We start from the raw sequence: 20,961 nt of genomic DNA, 5'->3' as shown, positions 1-20,961 counted from the left end.
ACCACCAATCAGACAAACTGCTTAATCGCTCTGTAAACTTCACTGTGATTGGCTTCTTGATGATGCTCATCATGTAGAGAGTGATTGTGATTGGTCAAGAGTTTCCGGCGAAGAGTTCACGCGCTTCTGGTCCCGCCTGATTTCGAGTGTTGTTCATATTTTTAGCTAGTTAGCATGTTAGCATCAGTGTCGTCGTTACAAATTCACAACACTTCTTGCTTTTTATCGTTAGTGTTTGAATAGTACAAAACCATGCTATTTAGCCACATATTATAAATGCGAAGCACGCAAGTGTACTAGCTTTGCGCTGTTTTTTAACGCACTAGTTTTGCTTGTTCGGGATGTTTTTACCCTTAACATGGAGACAAAAAGAGGGGAGATTCCCAACGGCTTACTGGATGACCTTTGCAGGTAAACCGAGAACATATATTCACACCTGCCTGTGTGTTTAAAAGCACCTATACGTTTAATATGCACTTACTTATTTATTTGGTCGACTAATTCGTAAATCTAGATAATGGACTTAGCTGATTAGTTGTATTTATAAAGGCTGTGTTGCAAAACCTATTACAATGCTGTCATAAGCAGCGTTTGGGGTGTCGTAGACACCTCCCGAGCCCGCTGTAGTTTTGTCCATCTTTGGCGCGCCGCGTTCTGAGTCTGCAGCATATTTGTGTTTCACATGCGCGTTACCAGTCAGATGCTGCAGCTTTGGACGCGTGCCAAGTCGGTGGTATTTTGACTCCAAAGGTGGGGAGCAACATCAAATTCTAAAGTCAACCGTCTGATGAAGAGGATGCTAATAGCTATTGTTGCTGATATTTTCTAACATTTTGAACTAAATGGTCAATTCACTAACTACGTAGAACTACTTCCGTGTTCTACTTGGTACAACCGCGTTTCCGGTATTGTGCCGAATTTCGACTCCCTGCCAAATTATTACCCCCTCATTGAAGTCGCTACCTGATTACCTAATCCTAACCCCTCCACCACACCTAATCCTAAACCCTCCACCACACCTAATCCTAAACCTACCTATACTAGGGGGGTAATAATTTGTCGGGATTAGGAATTCGGCACAACACCTGTTACAGCATTATAAACAAACTAAATATTTGATTAATTACTATTTGATTAATAGTAATTATTATGATTATTATTGTTATTAATTGTGTAGTCATATTGAATGATGGGAAATCAGGTTTTCCATCTGTTTCCATTGTCCTTAGCTGATCATATGCTGATATTGTGCTGAATTCTGACCCCTGCCAAATTATTACCCCCTAAGGTAGATCATGAGAGTGCAGATTATTATTACTTTTTAAAGTCGGCATGACGTAGAAGTTGCCATAGTCTTTTGTTCCCTATATTGTGACATAACGTTATATCTGCGTGAAATATCTTCTGGAACAAGAACAAATGTAGAGCGGGGCTTGATTTTGTCCATTAGGAATTGATTCAAGTACAGGTCTCTGCAGGACATTAATGATTGATGGGCGAGGCCATAAACAGAGAGGTGTTTTGAGAGCGTTACCTGATTTGCCCACGTCAGAGTGTGGGTAGGGTTTTAGGGGTGGGGACGAGGTGAATGGGATAATTTTCATTGCATGATATATAAACATCCACCAGTTTGAAAACACCCACAAATTCAAAAACGCCCACTTTTGTTCTGCAGAGACCTCATACTCAATTGATTGGATGGTTGTGGTTTGCCATTGGTGGATCTCATGTGAGCGACAGGTTGTCCTGCCCTCGTGCCAGTAAACACATCATCAGAGATAAGAAAATATTTTGCTGCAAGAGGGAGGGAAAGTTATTAAGATTCAAGATGAGCATATGAAAGAAAATGTGTGCACATAAATCATTTATAATAAATGCTGCAGTATTCCATAAACAAGTCCATTTTGATTTCATAGTGACTTTTAATCTTTTTCTTAGATCTGTTAGATGTTTGAGTTCTTCAGAAAAGTAGCATGCCTCATTATTTAAAATTGGAAGTATGTCACAAAGCTTAGTGCAATTAGTCCATTGAAATGAACATATATCGTTATTAAATGTGCTGTTGTTGACTCATGATGTGGGCTTCATGTTTTCAGTATTTTCTGTGCGTATGATGTTGTTTTCTGTCTTGTAGTCGCTTCATTCTTCACATCCCCAGCGAGGAGAGGGACAATGCCATCAGAGTTTGCTTCCAGATTGAGCTTGCCCATTGGTTTTACCTGGACTTCTGCCTACAGAATTCACCAGGATTACCTCAGTGTGGGATAAGAGACTTTGCCAAGGCTGATATCCTAAAGAGATTTTTTTTAATTAATATTCCTAATGAAAGTGTACTTGGGCCAGAGAGAGTACTGAGTTTGACTGAGTTTTGGTTTTGAGTGGTCAGTAGCCTTGGAAAGGGGGTAGGCCCGGTTTTTGGCACTGCAGAAAGACTAAATGAACAATCCCCATCATTAACCAGACTAGGCCTGTTCACAACATAGACAATAATTAAATAGTAGTTTAACAGTTGTTCTAATACCACGAGAATAGGGAAGTCCACACCACTGCAATAACGATAATGATAGAGAGGAGTGATATCAGTGAAATAATTGATGAACAAAAAAAACATTGACAGCCAATCAGAATCAACTTGCAGGACCCAATGAATTGGCTCATTTAAGGTGGCAGATGAGAAAACTGTGGCTTAATAAACAGATTGTTTTCTTGCATTTGGTGTGGACACAGATATATTAATTGTTATAGTTCTTTATAGTTAAAGTTCTTAATGTGTGAATCGGACTTAAATGCACAATTTTCTGAAGACTTTTTGAACTGATGAGACTATTCAGCAGGTGCCGCCTTGATCAAAGGCAAAATAGTATTATCAGGCATCAGAAAAACTTGAAATGGTCTGAGTATAATTATAAATGGTGGTGATTTGTTGTTTAAACAAACTTGTGTGATTAAATAATTGCTCGCACCAAACGGCACAAGCTGCCTCATGAATGAACACAGAGTGGCTGTATTACACATTTCTTTGAGCAGAATATCACACTGGAGATCCACAAATCCCAACACACAAATACATTTGTAGCTCATGTAAAAGCAATAGAAGTGGACCCAGAGTGCTGCACAATTCAGAAAAACAAAGCAAACAGTTGACAGAACACATGATCTTGTTGGTCTAAGTCTCTTACCAAGTCAAGTCGACTGGAGTTTTTAATCTAGGATCCTCAGGTCTGTCCTGTTTATAAGTGAGTATATATGTGAGAAATGTGTCCTCTGCTATCTGGATTCAAATCCTGCTGTACCTCAATGGACTTATCAGAAGACTTTTAATTTTATTAAGAAAGTCTTTAAAGTATCTAAAATTGAGTTTAGGGCAAGACAAAATGCACAACCACCTCGAAGAAATAAAAAGTGTCATAAAAAAATTCCCTTTCATCTCCCATGCCAAAAAAGTGTCTAAATAAGACAACAATTAGAGAGAGATAATTAGTGAAAAAAGACAAACATAAATAGTGATAAAAATCCAAAATATTAAATGTCATTGAGTATTTACTGAGTAGTCCACATTTTGGGAATGTCATACAGGTTTTTTAGATGACACGGTTTGTTTCTCTCTGTGTGTCTCCTTAACATTATGGTCACTTTTTAATCACTGTCCATTCCTGCTGCCCCATGGAGAGGATGTTCAGAAGGTTTTAGAGCAGTGGAAAGAGTATAAGATGGGTGTGCCTACATTTGGTGCCATTATTCTAGATGAAACACTTGACAATGTAAGTACACAGCTGCTAGAAGCATCATGATCTATGCTATGTGACTTTGAAAGACGGTTGCTTATTGAAGCTGTATTTGTACCTGAAGGTGTTGATGGTCCAGGGTTATCTGGCCAAGTCTGGCTGGGGTTTTCCTAAAGGGAAAGTCAATGAAGATGAGGCTTTCCATGACTGCGCTGTGAGAGAAGTATGCCGTTTTCCTGACTATGAAAATAAAAATGTTGATTTGATAAATTTAGAAGTCAGTGTAATGAAAACTATGTTAATGTTCTGTTTTCTATGCAGGTTTTAGAGGAGACGGGCTTTGATATCCGAGATCGTATCTGCAAAAAGACATATATTGAGCAGAGAATTTCAGATCAACTGGCTCGATTGTACATTATACCGGGAGTTCCTAAAGACACCAAGTTTAACCCCAAGACCAGAAAAGAAATAAGGGTGTATATACATTTGGATGCTTTTCTTTTGCCTGTATACAAGCACATTTGTTTGATTGTACAAAGCATCCATTGAATTTCTCTGCTCTGTTGATTCCTGATAGAACATTGAATGGTTCCCGGTGGATAAACTGCCTTGCCACAGGAACGATATGACCCCTAAATCCAAGCTCGGACTGGCTCCTAACAAGTTTTTTATGGCTATTCCGTTTATGAGGTACATCTTCTATTACATCATTAATGAACATCTAAAGTGTTTTTGTTTGACTGAAGTGTATAACTGAGGTGTGATGTGCTCGTCTACAGGCAGCTTAGAGAGTGGATTGCCAAACACAAAGGAGAGTCAACAAGCAGTGATGAGGATTTTGCGTCCAATGGCAGCACACCATGCAAACCATTCCGGTGCGATTATTCTTGCTATATTTAATGTCTGCAAATATTTTATATTTTGCATGAAGAGCTAATAGTGCATTAGAGTTATGCTGCCTACCCACTATAGTAGGGTGGACTGATCGACTAGTTGTCCAAAAACGACTAATCAGTTTAATATGTTAGTGGCTGTGCATTTAAAGAGGCACACAATCATCAAATACGAGACAGCAGCCTATTTATTGTAATTTTACTTATTTATTTGTTGAATAGATAACCTACTGAAGGCTTATTATGTGGGGTTCCTTAAGACTGAATAGCCGTTCAGAAAGCCTACTGACTTGATATGAAAATAATCAACTATGTATGCAATATGCATTATGATCTGCGTTGGGTATAATGCATTACTAAGTAATTACTGTAATTAAAAAGAGTCCTGCTTTAAGAGTAGTTTCATGTCTATCCTTGTATTGTATGAGTAATTAGTAATCCAGTTACACTGTTGAAGATGTAATTAGTATTGAGCTGGACGATGACATCATTGATTTTCTCCAGAGCTGCGTTATAGATTAATTGAACTCATTTCATAATTGATGTTCTTAACACAGTTATTGAACAGAACTGAATAAACACTAAAATGATTTCAACTGAATATCATCTTTTTAGAGATGCTTTACAGCAGAATTGAACTGTTTCCATCATTGATCATTATTTTCCTGCTTATCACTGTAAAGCTGCTTTAAAAACAATCTGTATTATATGAAGTGCTATAGAAATAAAGGTGACTTGACTTGATGTTACTGCATGCTGTTAAATTGAGCAGTCAGATGATTGTTGAAATGATGACATGGACTAATTTTTGTTTTTGCTCCTCTGCTCAGCTCAAAGCCAAGAAGATCTCAGATGTTGGTGGAAGCATCTCCAGTGTCAGGTGACAGCTGGTCAAAGCAGAAACAACAGAAAACCTTTGGACAAACCTTACAGAGTGAGTTAGCAGACATGCTTAAACCCAAGGTAGGTGTTCACTTCATAAAAAAATCATGTACATAAATAAAAAATGCTATTGCACTTTTAATAGCTTTAATATATATATATATATATATATATATATATATATATATATATATATATATATATATATATTATATATTATATATATATATAATATAACACATCACTCTCTTAATTTTCTCATAGTTTTTTTTTTTTTTTTTTTTTTTTTTTTTAATCACTCTGATGTCTAATTAACTTCAAGCATTTCTGCCCACTAAAAGCTGCACAAATATATTTACGGCTCTGGTTCCGGAAGTTCTTTTTTTTTTTTTTTCATTTTTCCCATAGAGATTTAAAAAAAGTTTTCGTTAAAGAGTTATAAGCCATGAACCAAGCCAGCCAGCTACAAGGACAATCACAACATTACAAATTGATTTGAAGCAAAATATTTTGAAAATTGGACAAACATACAAAGGTACAAGACTGTGTACTTAACTGCTTTAGTGAAGGACAGAACTACAATCCCATGAAGCATTGCATAAAGCTTAATCAAATTAAAAATTATGGAGGAATATAAAACTACTGATGGGAGAGGGCAGAGCCACTAAAGGACCCCTAACAAACCATACATAAATGGAAAGCTTATTTATTCAGCTTGTATAAATCTCAATTTCTGGTTTTGTGCTCCAGGGTCACAAAATAAACATAATTATACAACTTACAATTGCATAAAACAAAGGGCTGTAAATGTACAAGAGAATTTTGCTTTGCTAGTCATGAAGGTGTAACACTGTTGTGGATGCACTCTTCCCGTAAAAGCACACTAAAGCACAGCACAAATGTACAGCTCAGATAAGCTGCTCTGTTTCACAGTTTATTTTCTTCTAAGATGGTTGACCTAATACTGTCTGTTGTGTGTCAGACTCAGTGAGCTGATGTGATCAGATGCTGACAGCAGCACAGACAGACTCATCAGTCTGTTTATTGCTGATTCAGAGATTGATTCTGGTATTTCATTGCAGAATCATGTGAAAGGCAATGGCAAGAAACACCAAGAGTCTCCAACCCTGAAAAAACAAGCTAATGGTGTCAGTCAGCAGCAGGCGAGTTTTTCCATGTTGCTATGGTTGCACTTACTATTTCTGTACATAAGAGTAACAGTTATAGTTGTGTAACAATATACTGTCTTACAGAAAGATGACAAGAAACTTCAGCCAAGACGACTACAGGATAACTTTGACACAGGTATTTTAATAAGCTTTTAAAAACAGTGATGCAATAGGGATTAGGTTTATGGTGTTGTTATATTGCTAAATCAAATGAATTGTATTTCATCAAAAGCAAAATATCCCATATGTAATCAGAGCTTATGAATGTTTGAAGATTTTGTTATGCATGAGAGTAAAGCGGTGGTCACATTTACCATCGGCGGGTGAAATCCAAACATTTCAGTAGAATGATTTCCCCAATGCAGATTTCATAATGAGTTCAAGTTAGTCACATGGATTCACCATGTTGTCCAACAGAAAGCTACTTCACTACACTTGGTCTCTTTGACAAAGAAATTTTGCTAATGTGATGCACCTTTAGTTTATTCATCAAATAGTACAAAAAAGTTGCATTAATCTGACTGTCAAACGTCAATTGTTTTCCCAGATGCAGCTGTTGATGTCTGTGGCTATAATGGACAGGAAGAATTGTGTTATGAAGAATATGAATACATCCTTTCCTCACGATCCTTTCTCAGCTTCAAATTCGACAGAGAGGCCATCATGAAATCTTGCTTTGAGTCCTGAAGTTCTGTCTCTGGTTTTTAAAAGAATTTGCTTTGGATCTACAAATGAATCTTCTGCCCTGTAAACCTGTTATTGGAGAGGCATTGTGTGTTGGACCAAGATTAAAGAATAATCAAAATATTCCTTTTTACACACAAATGGTCAGTTCCTATTTATCTGGATCTGGAATGCTGTTAGCTTGATTTCTTTGTAGACTTAATATTTTATCCGAAAACTTGTGCCCAATCATGGGGGCATTAAACTTCTTGTCAATAAAGAAGTTGTTCTTGGTAAACTTGATCTAAGTGATCTGTTAAGAAAATGGTTTGTCTAAAACACACTTATCAGTACTTTGGTTCAGAGCCCCTGAAGTCCAAATTGTACTCTTGTTTCATTGTGAACAAATGTTACAATAATAATCGGTCCAGCTGTGTGTTGAATTTTTATGGCTGAAGTCATCTCAGTATTTGTTGTTTGCTGTTTTTGCTGTGTTAAACTTACAACCTTGCAAGTATAAGAAGCTGCTCAGAAAACTTGCTTTTAGAATGTCACATGACTGGTACTGTACAGATAGGGTTGACGTTTCTACCTGTGCAAAAGCAGTAAAAAAACCATTCAAGCACTATATACTTTATCAAGTCCAGTCAGTAAATGTCTGCTTGGCTTGACATTGATACGTATTGGATTTTGCTTTTTGATAAATCACATTTCGTCCATGTTTCCCTGAAATGATATCTTCTGTTGTTTTGTTTTCTGTGCCATGGAGCCTTTTGTTTTCTGTTCATTTGTATTTTTATTATGCTTTAACTACTTCCCAGGTTTTCCCCACCCCCCATGTTTACAATACAATATAAATATTTTCTCTATGAAATGGCACTGACATTTGTGGTAAGTCGCTTTACAATTATGCAACATGATTTGTTAACCACAATATCCATGGTCTGTATTGTTTTTTTTTGTTTAGTTTTTTTCCTTCTCATTTTTTGGTAAATAAAGACACTTTCTTAAAGAGTGATGGTCTGTTTTGCCTTTCCACATTCAGAAAAATATTCCTTTTTCAACAAATGAAGCAAGGATTATTTTTGTCAGTAATACTTATTTCTACCATAATCAGATTTTTTATTTTTTTTTTAAGTAGGCTCATCTGTGAGTATGCATTATATAGTATATTGTTTATGGCGCATGAAATATTAGGAGTTATAAAATATATACATACGTCAGTACAGTAAAGTGTTAGTCCCTTCTCCCAATAAATGTCATCATTTTCTCACCCATGTCACTCAAAACCCGTAAGACTTTTGTTCATCTTCGAAACACAAATGGCGATCTTTTTGATGAAATCAGAGCTTTCTGTTCCTCCATTGACAGTCTATGCAATTACCGCTTTGTTGCTTCAAAATGTTCATAAAGAAATTACAACCATATGGATTGAGTGGATTAGTCCAACTTTTCTGAAGTGACATGATTGCTTTATATGATGAACAGATTGAAATTAGGCAGTTATTCACATAAATAAAGATCAGCAAACATAAACAAGCTCAACCGTATATGCATGATGTGCAAAAACAAATGACCATTTGTTCTTGCGGAGTCTCAGACGTGCTACGTAACACACAAGAATGAACCTCATTGCTATGAGAGGCCGTATAGGACATAATTATTGAAAAGCCTTTTATAAACACTAGTGAAATGAAAAACAATCAACCATAGGGAAATTCATTCATACGCATCACTGAAAAAGACTTATAAACACTAGTGAAAACATTCATCAACCTTAGTAAAATTCATTTATGTGCATTACTAAAATGAGAAAAGATGAAAAAAGAAAGTGTTCACTATCACGTATCGCCACTGAACGGGCGGCGCAAGCTCTATAACAGTGCACTGTTTCATCCCACTTTCGATGTGAATGGCTTTACAACTGTAACGACTATCCACCTTGCCTAAAAGAGTTTGTGAGACGTGCCAAATTTAATGGAAGTGAGGCCACAGTTTCCTTTTCAAGTGAAATAAGCTCTCATCATCTATTGAAAACTTTTCTCATTTCAGTAACGTGTATAAATGAATTTCACTGAGGTTGATGAATGTTTTCACAAGTGTTGGTAAGAGGCTTTTTCAGTAATGCGTATGAATGAATTTTACTAAGGTTGATCAATGTTTACACTAGTGTTTATTAGTCTTTTTCAGTATTGTGTATGAATGAATTTTACTATGGTTGATTAATGTTTTTCGTTTCACTAGTGTTTGTAAGAGGCTTTTCAATAATTATGGCCTATATGGCCCCTCATGTACAAAATGCAGCAGCTAGAGTTCTTACTAGAACTAGGAAGTATGACCATATTAGCCCAGTTCTGTCAACACTGCATTGGCTTCCTGTTAAACACTGTATAGATTTTAAAATCTTGCTAATTACTTACAAAGCACTAAATGGTTTAGCTCCCCAGTACCTGAGTGAGCTCTTAATGCATTATAGTCCTTCACGTTTATTGCGATCTCAGAATTCAGGCCAGCTGATAATACTTAGAATATCAAAATCAACCGTAGATCCTTCTCCTATTTGGCACCTAAACTTTGGAACAATCTTCCTAGCATTGTTCGGGAAGCAGACACACTCTGTCAGTTTAAATCTAGACTAAAAACGCATTTCTTTAACCTGGCATACACATAACACATTATCAATTTATATTTTCAAATCCGTTAAAGGATTATTAGGCTGCATAAATTAGGTCAGCCGGAACCGAGAACACTTCCTATAACACCAGATGTACTCGTTACATCAGAAGAAGAATGGCATATATTAATGGCATAATATTAGTCTTTCTGTTTATCCCGAGGTTTACCGTAGTCAACCGGATTCGGGCCGTATCCAGGTGAGACCAAGGACCTGCGCCTTGACACGACCACAACACAGCCCTGAAGTATCAGCAGAGATTGAGTCAACTAGATCATCCACTGTGAAGGTCTCATTAACACGACAACCAGTGGCGCAGCTCCTCAACAACCGTCCATACCGGCGTGATGAATATGATCCTCAACTGGATGGAACTGAAATAAATACTTTGAATGTTGCGATCCTATTGGACTTATGATAGCTACCTGAATCGTAACAAAGCACTGTTCACCAGAGGAGAACTGGCCCCCTGACTAAGCCTGGTTTCTCCCAAGGTTTTTTTCTCCATTTGAACACCTATCTGCCACTTGTTTGCCACCTGATGTCACCTGTTGGAGTTTGGGTTCCTTGCCGCTGTCGACATTTGATATGTGCTTTGATCTGCCTGCATTGACACTATTCTTTAAGAGCTGCTGTGCATCCAAAATAATGTACAAGTTATCAATGTACAGCTGCTTTGACACAATCTACATTGTAAATAAAGGTGACTTGACTTGACTTGACTCATACAAATCTGCCATTTGGATCCGTTTTAACATATGAACATACAAAGGGCACTGATTTGTGTATAAGGATTGTTGTGCCTTTGGTTTTGCCCTGAAATGTGGACTGGTAAACCCATCTTCTTTTTAATAACTGATGTTCTTTAGTTTTAAGATGAGTCTCTTGGATTAATGTTTTTCGTTTCACTAGTGTTTAAGATGCTTGTCTAGCCTGGGTGCCAGCCCGAACCCCGCCCACAAAATTTTTTGGACGGGAAGTTCGGTCTGGACTCGATCCATTGTGGAGTAAAGCTGCGTTCACGTCACCTCGTATTTACCGGAATCTTGAAATGACAACACGTGACGTTATATTCGGAGCTGTTCACGTCCTTTTGGTCCTTGAACTGGGAATTATGCGTTTCCATGGCAGCACTGTCAACGACTAAATGAATCTACAGCTGTCAGGTGGTACAGCGGCCACGTGGTATATCTGGGAGCTTTCAGAAAACTCCCAGCTTACAAGCTGTAATTACGAGCTCTACGAGGACGTGAACGCTTTTTACAAGCTAGAATCTCGTAACTACAGGAATTACGAGGCCACGTGAACGCACCTTAATTATGCTCGGCTCCCAGAAGGCCGAGCCAATCAAATTGCCAGGGCGGGCTTTAATCGATGATGGACAGGCTATCTGAGATTACGTAACCACCCACGTCATCAAAGAGCACTTGGGTTGAATTGGTTTTCACCAACGATGACCGCAGCTGGAGAAGTAAGATGTTTAGATTCCGCTATCACGTCTGTAATAAAAGAAATCGACAGCGCATTAATTTTAAAAGACGAACAAAGAACCGCAATCAAGGCATTTGTCGATGGGAAAGATGTGTTTGCCGTCCTTCCAACGGGATTCGGCAAAAGTTTAAGTACAAGTTCAACATACGTCACTTACTGCGTTGCTCTGATTGGTTGTAGGTCTATCCAATTGAGTGCAGAGTTTTTTTTTTTTTTTACTGGTTCGGTTAAGACACACCCCATAATTCAAATGCAATGGAGCAGTATCAGACTCACATTCTGCCTAGAATATGAGTATGACGAAGTCAGGCTAATGCTTGTCAATAATTATGGCCAATACGGCCCCTCATAGATTTGTCTCAGGGAGAATTGGTAATACTGCACTTCTGTTGGTTAACATTACGTCCCTAATTTGGATGACGACAAGTTATTTAGATGTTTATTGACCTTGATCGTCTTCTCTCAAGCATAATTCTCCCTCAAAATCTGCTCGTGTGATTCAGTCTTGTATGGAGAAACTGGCTGATTCTGACCCTTGGTGTTTTTTAAATTCATGTGGTAAAGCATTTTCTTTCTTTTCAAACATTTACACGCATTGATTGTTTTTTAATAGATAACAGACTTATCCCGTCAGTGGAATCATGTGATTATAAAGCTATTGTAATATCGGACCATGAATATCTACTTTGAGGGGCTCGATGGCCAGTGATGGAAAGAGTACTGAAAATTTGTATTTAAGTACAAATACTGTTACATTGATGAAATAATACTCAAGTACAAGTAAAAGTACTGGTGTCAAAAAAAGTACTTGAGTAAAAGTACAAATTACTCTTCTCAAAATACTCAAAGTACTAAAATTACAAATTACTTTTTAGCCGGTATTTAGGTCTAATGAATTATCAAAACATATTCAATCAAATCATAGATCGAAGTAGAAAATAACTACTTTAAACAAAGCATTTTGACCTTATTTACAAAGTGCAAGAATTAGTGGTCACAATACTGGAATTTCTAACTTCTTCTAATACAATACATCAAATATATCTTAATTTGTGTTCTGTAGATGAATGAAGGTCTTACGTGTGTGGGGGAGTAATTAATGACAGAAATTTCATTTTTGGTTGAACTAACCCTTTAAGAGCCATATAATATGTTGTTTATTTAGATAAAAAGAACTGACCTGTAATGTCTGTGCAATGTAGTGATGCAGTTAGACAGACAAACCATACAAATGCCCAATTCTGAAACATATATTTATATTGTAATGAAACTGACCTGCAATCTCGCGCTGACATTCAGGCTCTGTAACTGAAACATGAGAGTGACAGCAGGTGGAGGCGTGTGTGTTTCAAACTAGCTGTCGGTCGGTCAGATGAGGGAATGAGAAGAGAACGCGCCTCTGGTAAAATAACAGGGTTTTCATTGGTCCTTTTGATCGGATTTCTTTATTGGCTAACTGATATGTCGATCAAAGGTTTGACTATTCAAACTGTTGCCGTACTCAGTATTGGAATGTGATTGTACTAGTATCAAAGTAGATTACTTAGCTTAATTTGTACTTACGTACAAGTACAATTACAGATTTAAAAAAATTTGTTCTCAAAAAAGTACAAAAACCCGAAAAAGCTACTTACCAGTGTTGGGTAAGTTACTCAAAAAAAGTAATCCACTACAAATTACAAATTACTACATTAAAATTGTAATTTGATTACATTACTGATTACTGAATTTAAAAAGTAATCAGATTACTAATTACTTTACGTTCAAGTTACTTTGAAACCTACAAAAATGAAACTCATAGTTCTTTCTGTAATCTAATATTGACTGAAAAATATTATAGAAGTATGAAAACAGCAACTTAAAAATATTCGTTAATCATCTATAGTTAGCTTATTCATTCAAATGCAATCAACAGTCGCCTGAGGGCGCTCAACGACTACGTCATCTGTGAGCATGAGATTCTAACATAATAAAAATAACTTATAAATATGAAATATAGACTAATAAATATATTAAATATTGTACACTTGTTAATGTTTATTTTGTTTGCCTTTTTTTAATAGTATTTAATGATTATGAACACATATTAAGCATGGCAAACCATTCAATCCATTTAAACTACAAAGCTGGCAGGTATGGTATGTATGATTACAAAAAGTCAGTAAGATTATTATTAATATTATTTTATAAAAAAACATGTAGGATAAAAGTAGACCTAGTTTTATCACGTGTTGAGCAGTTTCTGTGACAGCTCCAGCTCTCTGACGCACAGTTATAGTCTACATCAGCCTTCGAATTTACTCACTTCATGTCGTTCAGTCTTTGCAGATATAGTGCACTCAGATGAGCGGTTTCAGACCCAGCTTAAACATTCCTTGTGTGGTATCTTAACTGTGTTTATGTTTGTATGTAACTGCATTAAAGACAGGAAAAAAATGCTGAAAACATTTATAATAACATTTAAAAACAGTATTGTCCAGAAGATACCTTCTCTCCCGATCCTGAACAAATCGGTAGGAAGTTGGACCGCGCTCGTCTTGGGAGGGTGTATTCTCCTCCACGCGTTCTCCGGTGATTCATAATGACGCATCCGCGCCAAATGTGATTTCTTTAGAAATGCACTTTACCTATTTTTTTTTTTTCTTGTAACGCAAGTAACGTAATTTTATTGACATCAGTGACTGTAATCAAATAAATTTAAAATGTAATGCGTTACACTACTGCGTTATCAGGAAAAGTAATTAGACTACAGTAACGCGTTATACCCAACTCTGGTTGTAACAATGGCATTCCTTTGTGTTTCACACCAATTTACACAGTTTAGGGGTAAATTGTAGATTTTACATTAACTTTAATTTGTAGCAAATTTTATCTGCTCTCAAATTTCATGCAAAGAATCAGCAAATTCACTCTGAATGAAAAAGTGTGCAGGATAAACACTCCATTTAAGATTGCTGTTGTCTTGCAATATTCAATTCAACTTGGCAGAATCGTATTGACCCAAAAACAACTATTTTGCCTTTGTGTGCGTTTGTGTGTGTGTGTGTGTGTGTGTGTGTGGTGATTGTGATGTTGTGGGGGGTTCTTTCATCTTTCCCTGTCCAATGTAGTAAGGTCTTCTATAAACCTCATCCCAGTTTCCTTCAAAAAAGCCAAGATTGCTGCCTTCCCTTTTGCATCACTGACTTTTGCATCACTGTCTAGATGCACGAGACAAACTGTATCATGACAACATATGTTTAGATTTAAGTGTAGTGACGTGTAGCCAAGTATGGTATCCCATACTCTAAATTTGTGCTCTGCATTTCACCCATCCAAATGCACATACACACACCATGAACACACACCTGGAGCAGTGGGCAGCCATTTTTTCTGTGGGGCCTGGGGAGAGATTGGGGTGATTGGTGCCTTGCTCAAGGGCACCTCAGTTGTGGGTAATGAAAGTGGAAGAGAGCACTGTTCGTTCACTCCCCCACCTACATTTCCTGCCAGTACTGAGACTCGAACCCGTGTTGGGTTACAAGTCCAACTTTCTAACCATTAGGCCACAACATTAGGTTGCCAACTTGATTCCTGTTGTTTTTCAGGGGGAGTACTCTGCGTTTGGGCCAAATTCTGCCTCCCCTAGGAGAGCATGCCAAATCTTTTACTCTGATTGTAAGAACTTGTGAACACATTGAAAGCAGCTTTCTGAGGTTTTTTTTTCTTTGAAAGCAAGATAAATCAATAACAGTTCCGCGCTTCGGCCTGTCAGGCATATTCACAAGGTAGGCAATGCAGCTCCTTCCCTTCTAAATTGTCTGGATGATTGGCTGTTCATAAACCCATTCAGGGAGTGTGTTGTGCAGAGCTAAACTCAGTCTCAGTGTGGACGCATCTTCAAGGAAGCACCCCCAGACTTTGGTCAATTCCCTCGATTTGTTCAAGCTAGGGAAATCTGGCGTATATTTCCATAGTCAAGTCACCTTTATTTATACAGCGCTTTTTACAATGCAGATTGTGTCAAAGCAGCTTTACAGTGATAACTGATATATAATTTTGGCTTAAAGAACATAGTGTCAATGCAGGCAGACGCAAATCACTGTTAAATATCAAATGTCAAGTCAAATGTCAAGTGTCCCCAACTAAGCAAGCCAAAGGCGACAGCAGCAAGGAACCCAAACTCCAGCAGGTGACATCAGGTGGCAAATAGGTGTTAAAATGGAGAAAAAAGCCTTGGGAGAAACCAGGCATAGTCAGGGGGCCAGTTCTCCTCATGGCGTAGATAGCCCCTTGGCACAGGCGCTTTCTGAGATTTGCTTTTGAAGGTGTTGCCTACCAAGTTATGGTCCTTCCCTTCGGTCTGTCCTTAGCTCTGTGCACATTTACAAAATGCATGAACACTGTTCTCTCCTCCCCTTGATTGAGTGGAGTTTACAGAGTGTGTTGAACAGCCACAAATGTATGACCAACAACCACTTTCAGTGTTTGGGTCTTAACAATCAATACTCAAAAAAAATGACTTCACCCCACACAGTGCATTACCTTCCAGGGTGTGAGTCATCAGTTGCTTATTCAGTTCAAATATTCTGAGGAAATGTCATTCAGTGCAGCCTTATATAGAGAGCAATACCATCCGTTATTCCAATCATGCTTTAGTATTTCTTGGTAAAACGTTTTTCCACATAGTGTCAGCTCTGATGCAACGTCTCATCATCTCTGGGAATAGAGGTTACATCAGTAACCAGAGATGACTCTTTTGTGTTTGTTATTTTTCTTGAGAGTTAAGAAAGTTTAGATTAATTAGCTCATCAGTCATTTAAGTTTTGCATGTTTATATATTCTTTGTTTGTATTGTTACATTTTTATGTTAGTCCCTAATCTGGGTCATAACATTAGAAAATACACTTTCAGTGGGTCATGTGGTGTTGAAAACTTCTGGAGAACTGCTCAGATATTAGATTATAAATATTTGGAATGTTGGGAATTGTGGAAAAATCCTCCAGCCACTTCCTATTTAATTTATTCATGGCACAAAGCTATGATCCTTAGACATCTTAAACATAAGAAAATGAAGTGATAGTTTCAGATAATTTGGGTTAATGATTGTGTGAATTGTAATACCATATTCCAACTCATTAGACTGAATTGTTTTTTCACCTTGAATCTTCATCTTCTTGGAATCTCATTCATAATTCACATGACAGAAGTTACTCATTAAAACTTCTCTCAAAAGAGCTTTTATTAAGGGGATTACAATGCAGGTCATGCTTTGTAATAGTTTCATATTCACTTCAAGAATATTATTTTGCTTTATATATTGCACTTAATGGCAATGGATCATCATGTAAAGACAGAAAGAGTGGAATTATAAATGCTGGTGTTTGCGTCTCCGTATAGCTTTGTTTTCTCTTACTTTTATTGAATATCTTCTGGCTGACCTAATTTATGCAGCCTAATAATCCTTTCATGGATTTGAAAATATAAATTGATAATGTGTTATGTGTATGCCAGGTTAAAGAGATGTGTTTTTAGTCTAGATTTAAACTGACAGAGTGTGTCTGCTTCCCGAACAATGCTAGGAAGATTGTTCCAAAGTTTAGGTGCCAAATAGGAGAAGGATCTACCGCCTGCAGTTGATTTTGATATTCTAGGTATTATCAGCTGGCCTGAATTCTGAGATCGCAATAAACGTGAAGGACTATAATGCATTAAGAGCTCACTCAGGTACTAGGGAGCTAAACCATTTAGTGCTTTAAGTAATTAACAAGATTTTAAAATCTATACGATGTTTAACAGGAAGCCAATGCAGTGTTGACAGAACTGGGCTAATATGGTCATACTTCCTAGTTCTAGTAAGGACTCTAGCTGCTGCATTTTGTACGAGCTGTAGTTTATTTATCAAGCGAGCAGAACAAACACCCAGTAGAAGTATCAGCAGAGATCGAGTCAACTGGATCATCCATTGTGAAGGCCTCATCGACATGACAGCCAGTAGCACAGTTCCTCAACAGACCGTCCATACCGGCATGATGAATACGATCCTCAACTGGATGGAACTGAAATAAATACTTTGATTGTTGCGATCCTATAAGACTTATGATAGCAACATGATTGTAACAAAGCACTGTTCACCAGAGGAGAACTGGCCCCCCGACTAAGCCTGTTTTCTCCCAAAGTTTTTTTTTCTCCATTTTAACACCTATCTGCCACTTGTTTGCCACCTGATGTCACCTGAGTTTGGGTTCCTTGCCGCTGTCGCCTTTGGCTTGCTTAGTTGGGGACACTTGACATTTGACTTGACATTTGATATTCAATAGTATTCTTGACATTTATTCAACAATGCTTCTGATCTGCCTGCATTGACACTATTGTTTAAGAGCTGCTGTGCATCCAAATTATGTACCAGTTATCAATGTAAAGCTGCTTTGACACAATCTGCATTGTAAAAAGTGCTATATAGCCTAAATAAAGGTGACTTGACTTGATACACCAAGACAACATACAGCAAATTTTGATTAATATCATGATCTGATTCATAATAAAGATGGTCCTTTAAAGAAAGCTTCATTCCCTATCTGAGCATATATCTGTGTATAAGAAATATATGCAAAGTCTGCCAATCCTGTGAGAAATTATTTCACTAGCTGTATAAGGTAATGAATCGCATGCCTCATAATGCACTGAAGATGGACAAAAGCATTTTTTTCAGACTTTTCAATCATGTATCTGATGGCACCCAGGGTTCGTCTTTCTGAGGTAGCTTAGTCATGGATTTAATAACAGTGGATAGGTTCTTCATGAAGTAGGTGAACATTAGTAGGCATTTACTATCTTGATGAAGCTAAAAGGCACTTGCCAGGAGTGCAGATTTGTTTTGGTTCACTCTCAACCCATGCTTCCTTTAGTCCCTTGTAACATGTAACATGTAACAAGAACCTGTAACAAATGTAACAGATATAACCCCATCTGAGTGTTTATCGTCAATTAGTGTTGTGACTCTGGATCAACCTTCACTTTTTAGTGGGTTTTTCTAGCTCTTGGTTGAGTGTGCCTTGTTTTCCTCTCATGTGGTGTATTTTGTTTTGGTTTATGACAGATACCACATGTTGGTGGATCCTTTTAATACCCCGCATCGTCATGATTATACCTCATGTGTGGCACCTGTAACGCGTAACAAGTAGCGCTCACTTCACATTTCTTGGTTACTGGAATTCTTAGACCAGGAATCAGAAGTCAGGGGTCGAGCAAAAGCAGTAAAAATAACAATAGGAAAACAGTAAAATGTAAATAACTACTCGAACTACAGGAATGCTAGTAATCATGGAAAAAGGTAAGTGTATTGTTCTGATTTTTTTCTTTAAAAGAACTGTTATCATTTGAAATTGAAATGATGATAGAAACAAACCTCAAATAAACAAAACTCAAATAAACAACAATAGCACAATATTTCAAAACAAAAAAGAAAAAAGATACTAGAGTCCAAAGCCAGATTTCGAAATCAGTTTCCAGATTTCACATCAATTTCTGAAATTCAACTTCTGGGGCCAGTTGTTCAAAAAGTTTAATCTGGATCAGAATGATCTGGATTTGGAAATCCCATGTTTTGTGATCCAGGATCAGGTAATCCATCTTACTTTTGTGCTGGTTTTTCAAAGTAAAATTGGATTGGATCACCCTGATCCAGATACACACTTAACAGATTACCAAATCTGGATTACTAGTGCTCTACGGAGCCCCTAAAGAAACATGGTTATAGAAAGAATATGAGATGGAAATATAAAACATTTGCGTTCTCTCAGAAAAGTTCTGTGTCGCGTTCTCCTAAGAACTTTTGACTGGTTACTCTTATGATTGTGCCAATGTAGTTTACAAACAATGATTAAAAAACACTGATTTAAATATAATGTTTTTGTTTGATATTTAAAGCTGTTGGGGATTATTTTATTGCATCAAAATCTCTTTTTTACTTTACAGTAGGTTACCGAAAGGCTAAATATGTAGCCTAATGTCTACTTCTAATTTATTACTTTAAAAGTTAACTAATCAAGAGCAAAATAAAAAATATGTGTGTGCATGTATATTACATGATATAAATGTTGTATTTTTTGACCAGTCTTAAAGTTTTATTACATTTTTGTTCTTGAAATCCACCCTTCTGATGGGATCAGTATAATCCAGATATTTTGGATCAAAGATATCCTAATCTTACTAAAACGTTTTGAACAACACAAACTGATGACCAAGATTGGATTTTCTGATCTAATCTGATTTTAGAATCCCTTTTTCCTTTTGAACAACCCATTGTCAAGATCTGATCCAATCCGATGGCCGAAATCCGATCAGATTACTTTAACAACTGGCCCCTGGTGTTTCCTGCCAATCTGACCTTTCAGCACAATTTCACTATCCAGCTAGGTACATGATCAATCAAGGTTGGCCAGAAATCTTTGACCTTCAAAGAACACATTGCAAAGACAGCTCGGTCATGCAGATTTGCACTGCACAACCTCTCTTCATCTCACTGCACTGGCATTTGCTGCTCGCATCAAGTTCAAGGCATTGACGCTTGCTTACAGATTTACCACAGGCTCAGCACCCTCCTACTTCCACACACTCTTACGAGTCTACATCCCTACCAGAAGCCTGCGATCGCTAAATGAGCTTGTGGTATCAGAGAGGCACAAAATCTCTATCCAGAACATTTTCGTTCACTGTTCCTTGCTGATGGAATGATCTTCCCGTCTTCATCCAGAATGCAGAACAGCAATATAAAATCCCTTGCAATATAAAAAAACCCCTGAAAACTCATCTCTTTCGAGAGCACTTTAACCTCATCATCATAAAAAAAAATGATTTCACTTCCTTTAAACCCTTCCTATTAGCTTATGCTACTCTAAGCAATGTCTGAAATTTGTATTGTGAGCACTTCTTGTGTCTATTTGCCTCTTCACGATGAATCACTTGCTATATTGCTCCCTTGTAAGTCCCTTTGCAAAATGAATAAATGTAAATGTTTCATCTTGGACAGCCCAAAATCACCTCAGAAAGTTGTCTGAGTTGAGTTTGTTTGTGGGTTCTTTATGAATCAATTGTGCTTTATGGCAGAAATTCATCCATGTTTGCCATTAATTGATGCCATCTTGTGTCAATTTTTTTTTTTTTTTTAACAATTGCTGGTTGACCAGCAATAGTGATATTTGGAGAGAGAATTGCATGAAACTATCCTCAACATATAAGATCAAATTTATAAGATTAAACATATAAAACATATAAGATCAAAGTTATTTTGTTTTCTAAAAAAACTGAAGGCTATAGGTGATTTGTAGCTTCTGAGTTCCTGAAGTATTGTGGTCTGAGAAATGAACTGTGGTGAATATATGTTCAAATAGGGAATGAATGCTAAGAGGACCCACAAAAAGAAAAGTAATTGATTGTGAACACCTAAAGTACTGAGGTCACTTGTATCTGGTTAACTTTAACCA

At 37.1% G+C, this 20,961-nt stretch overlaps 1 protein-coding gene across 1 annotated transcript; it reads left to right on the top strand.

Moving 5' to 3' along the window:
• Positions 1 to 67: 67 nt before the first annotated feature.
• Positions 68 to 8,332, top strand: dcp2 (decapping mRNA 2). Its single transcript, XM_067398399.1, has 11 exons — positions 68 to 411; positions 2,135 to 2,286; positions 3,634 to 3,761; positions 3,850 to 3,948; positions 4,047 to 4,199; positions 4,303 to 4,415; positions 4,505 to 4,600; positions 5,449 to 5,581; positions 6,583 to 6,663; positions 6,754 to 6,805; positions 7,217 to 8,332. The coding sequence occupies exons 1-11, from the start codon at positions 359 to 361 to the stop codon at positions 7,354 to 7,356; spliced, it is 1,200 nt and encodes a 399-aa protein (XP_067254500.1). The 5' UTR covers positions 68 to 358; the 3' UTR covers positions 7,357 to 8,332.
• Positions 8,333 to 20,961: the final 12,629 nt, after the last annotated feature.

The sequence above is a fragment of the Chanodichthys erythropterus genome, chromosome 10, assembly GCF_024489055.1.
Source record: "Chanodichthys erythropterus isolate Z2021 chromosome 10, ASM2448905v1, whole genome shotgun sequence".
Taxonomy (NCBI): Eukaryota; Metazoa; Chordata; class Actinopteri; order Cypriniformes; family Xenocyprididae; genus Chanodichthys; species Chanodichthys erythropterus.
Note: the sequence above shows the minus strand (reverse complement) of the source record. Positions and strands in the feature narration are given on the sequence as shown.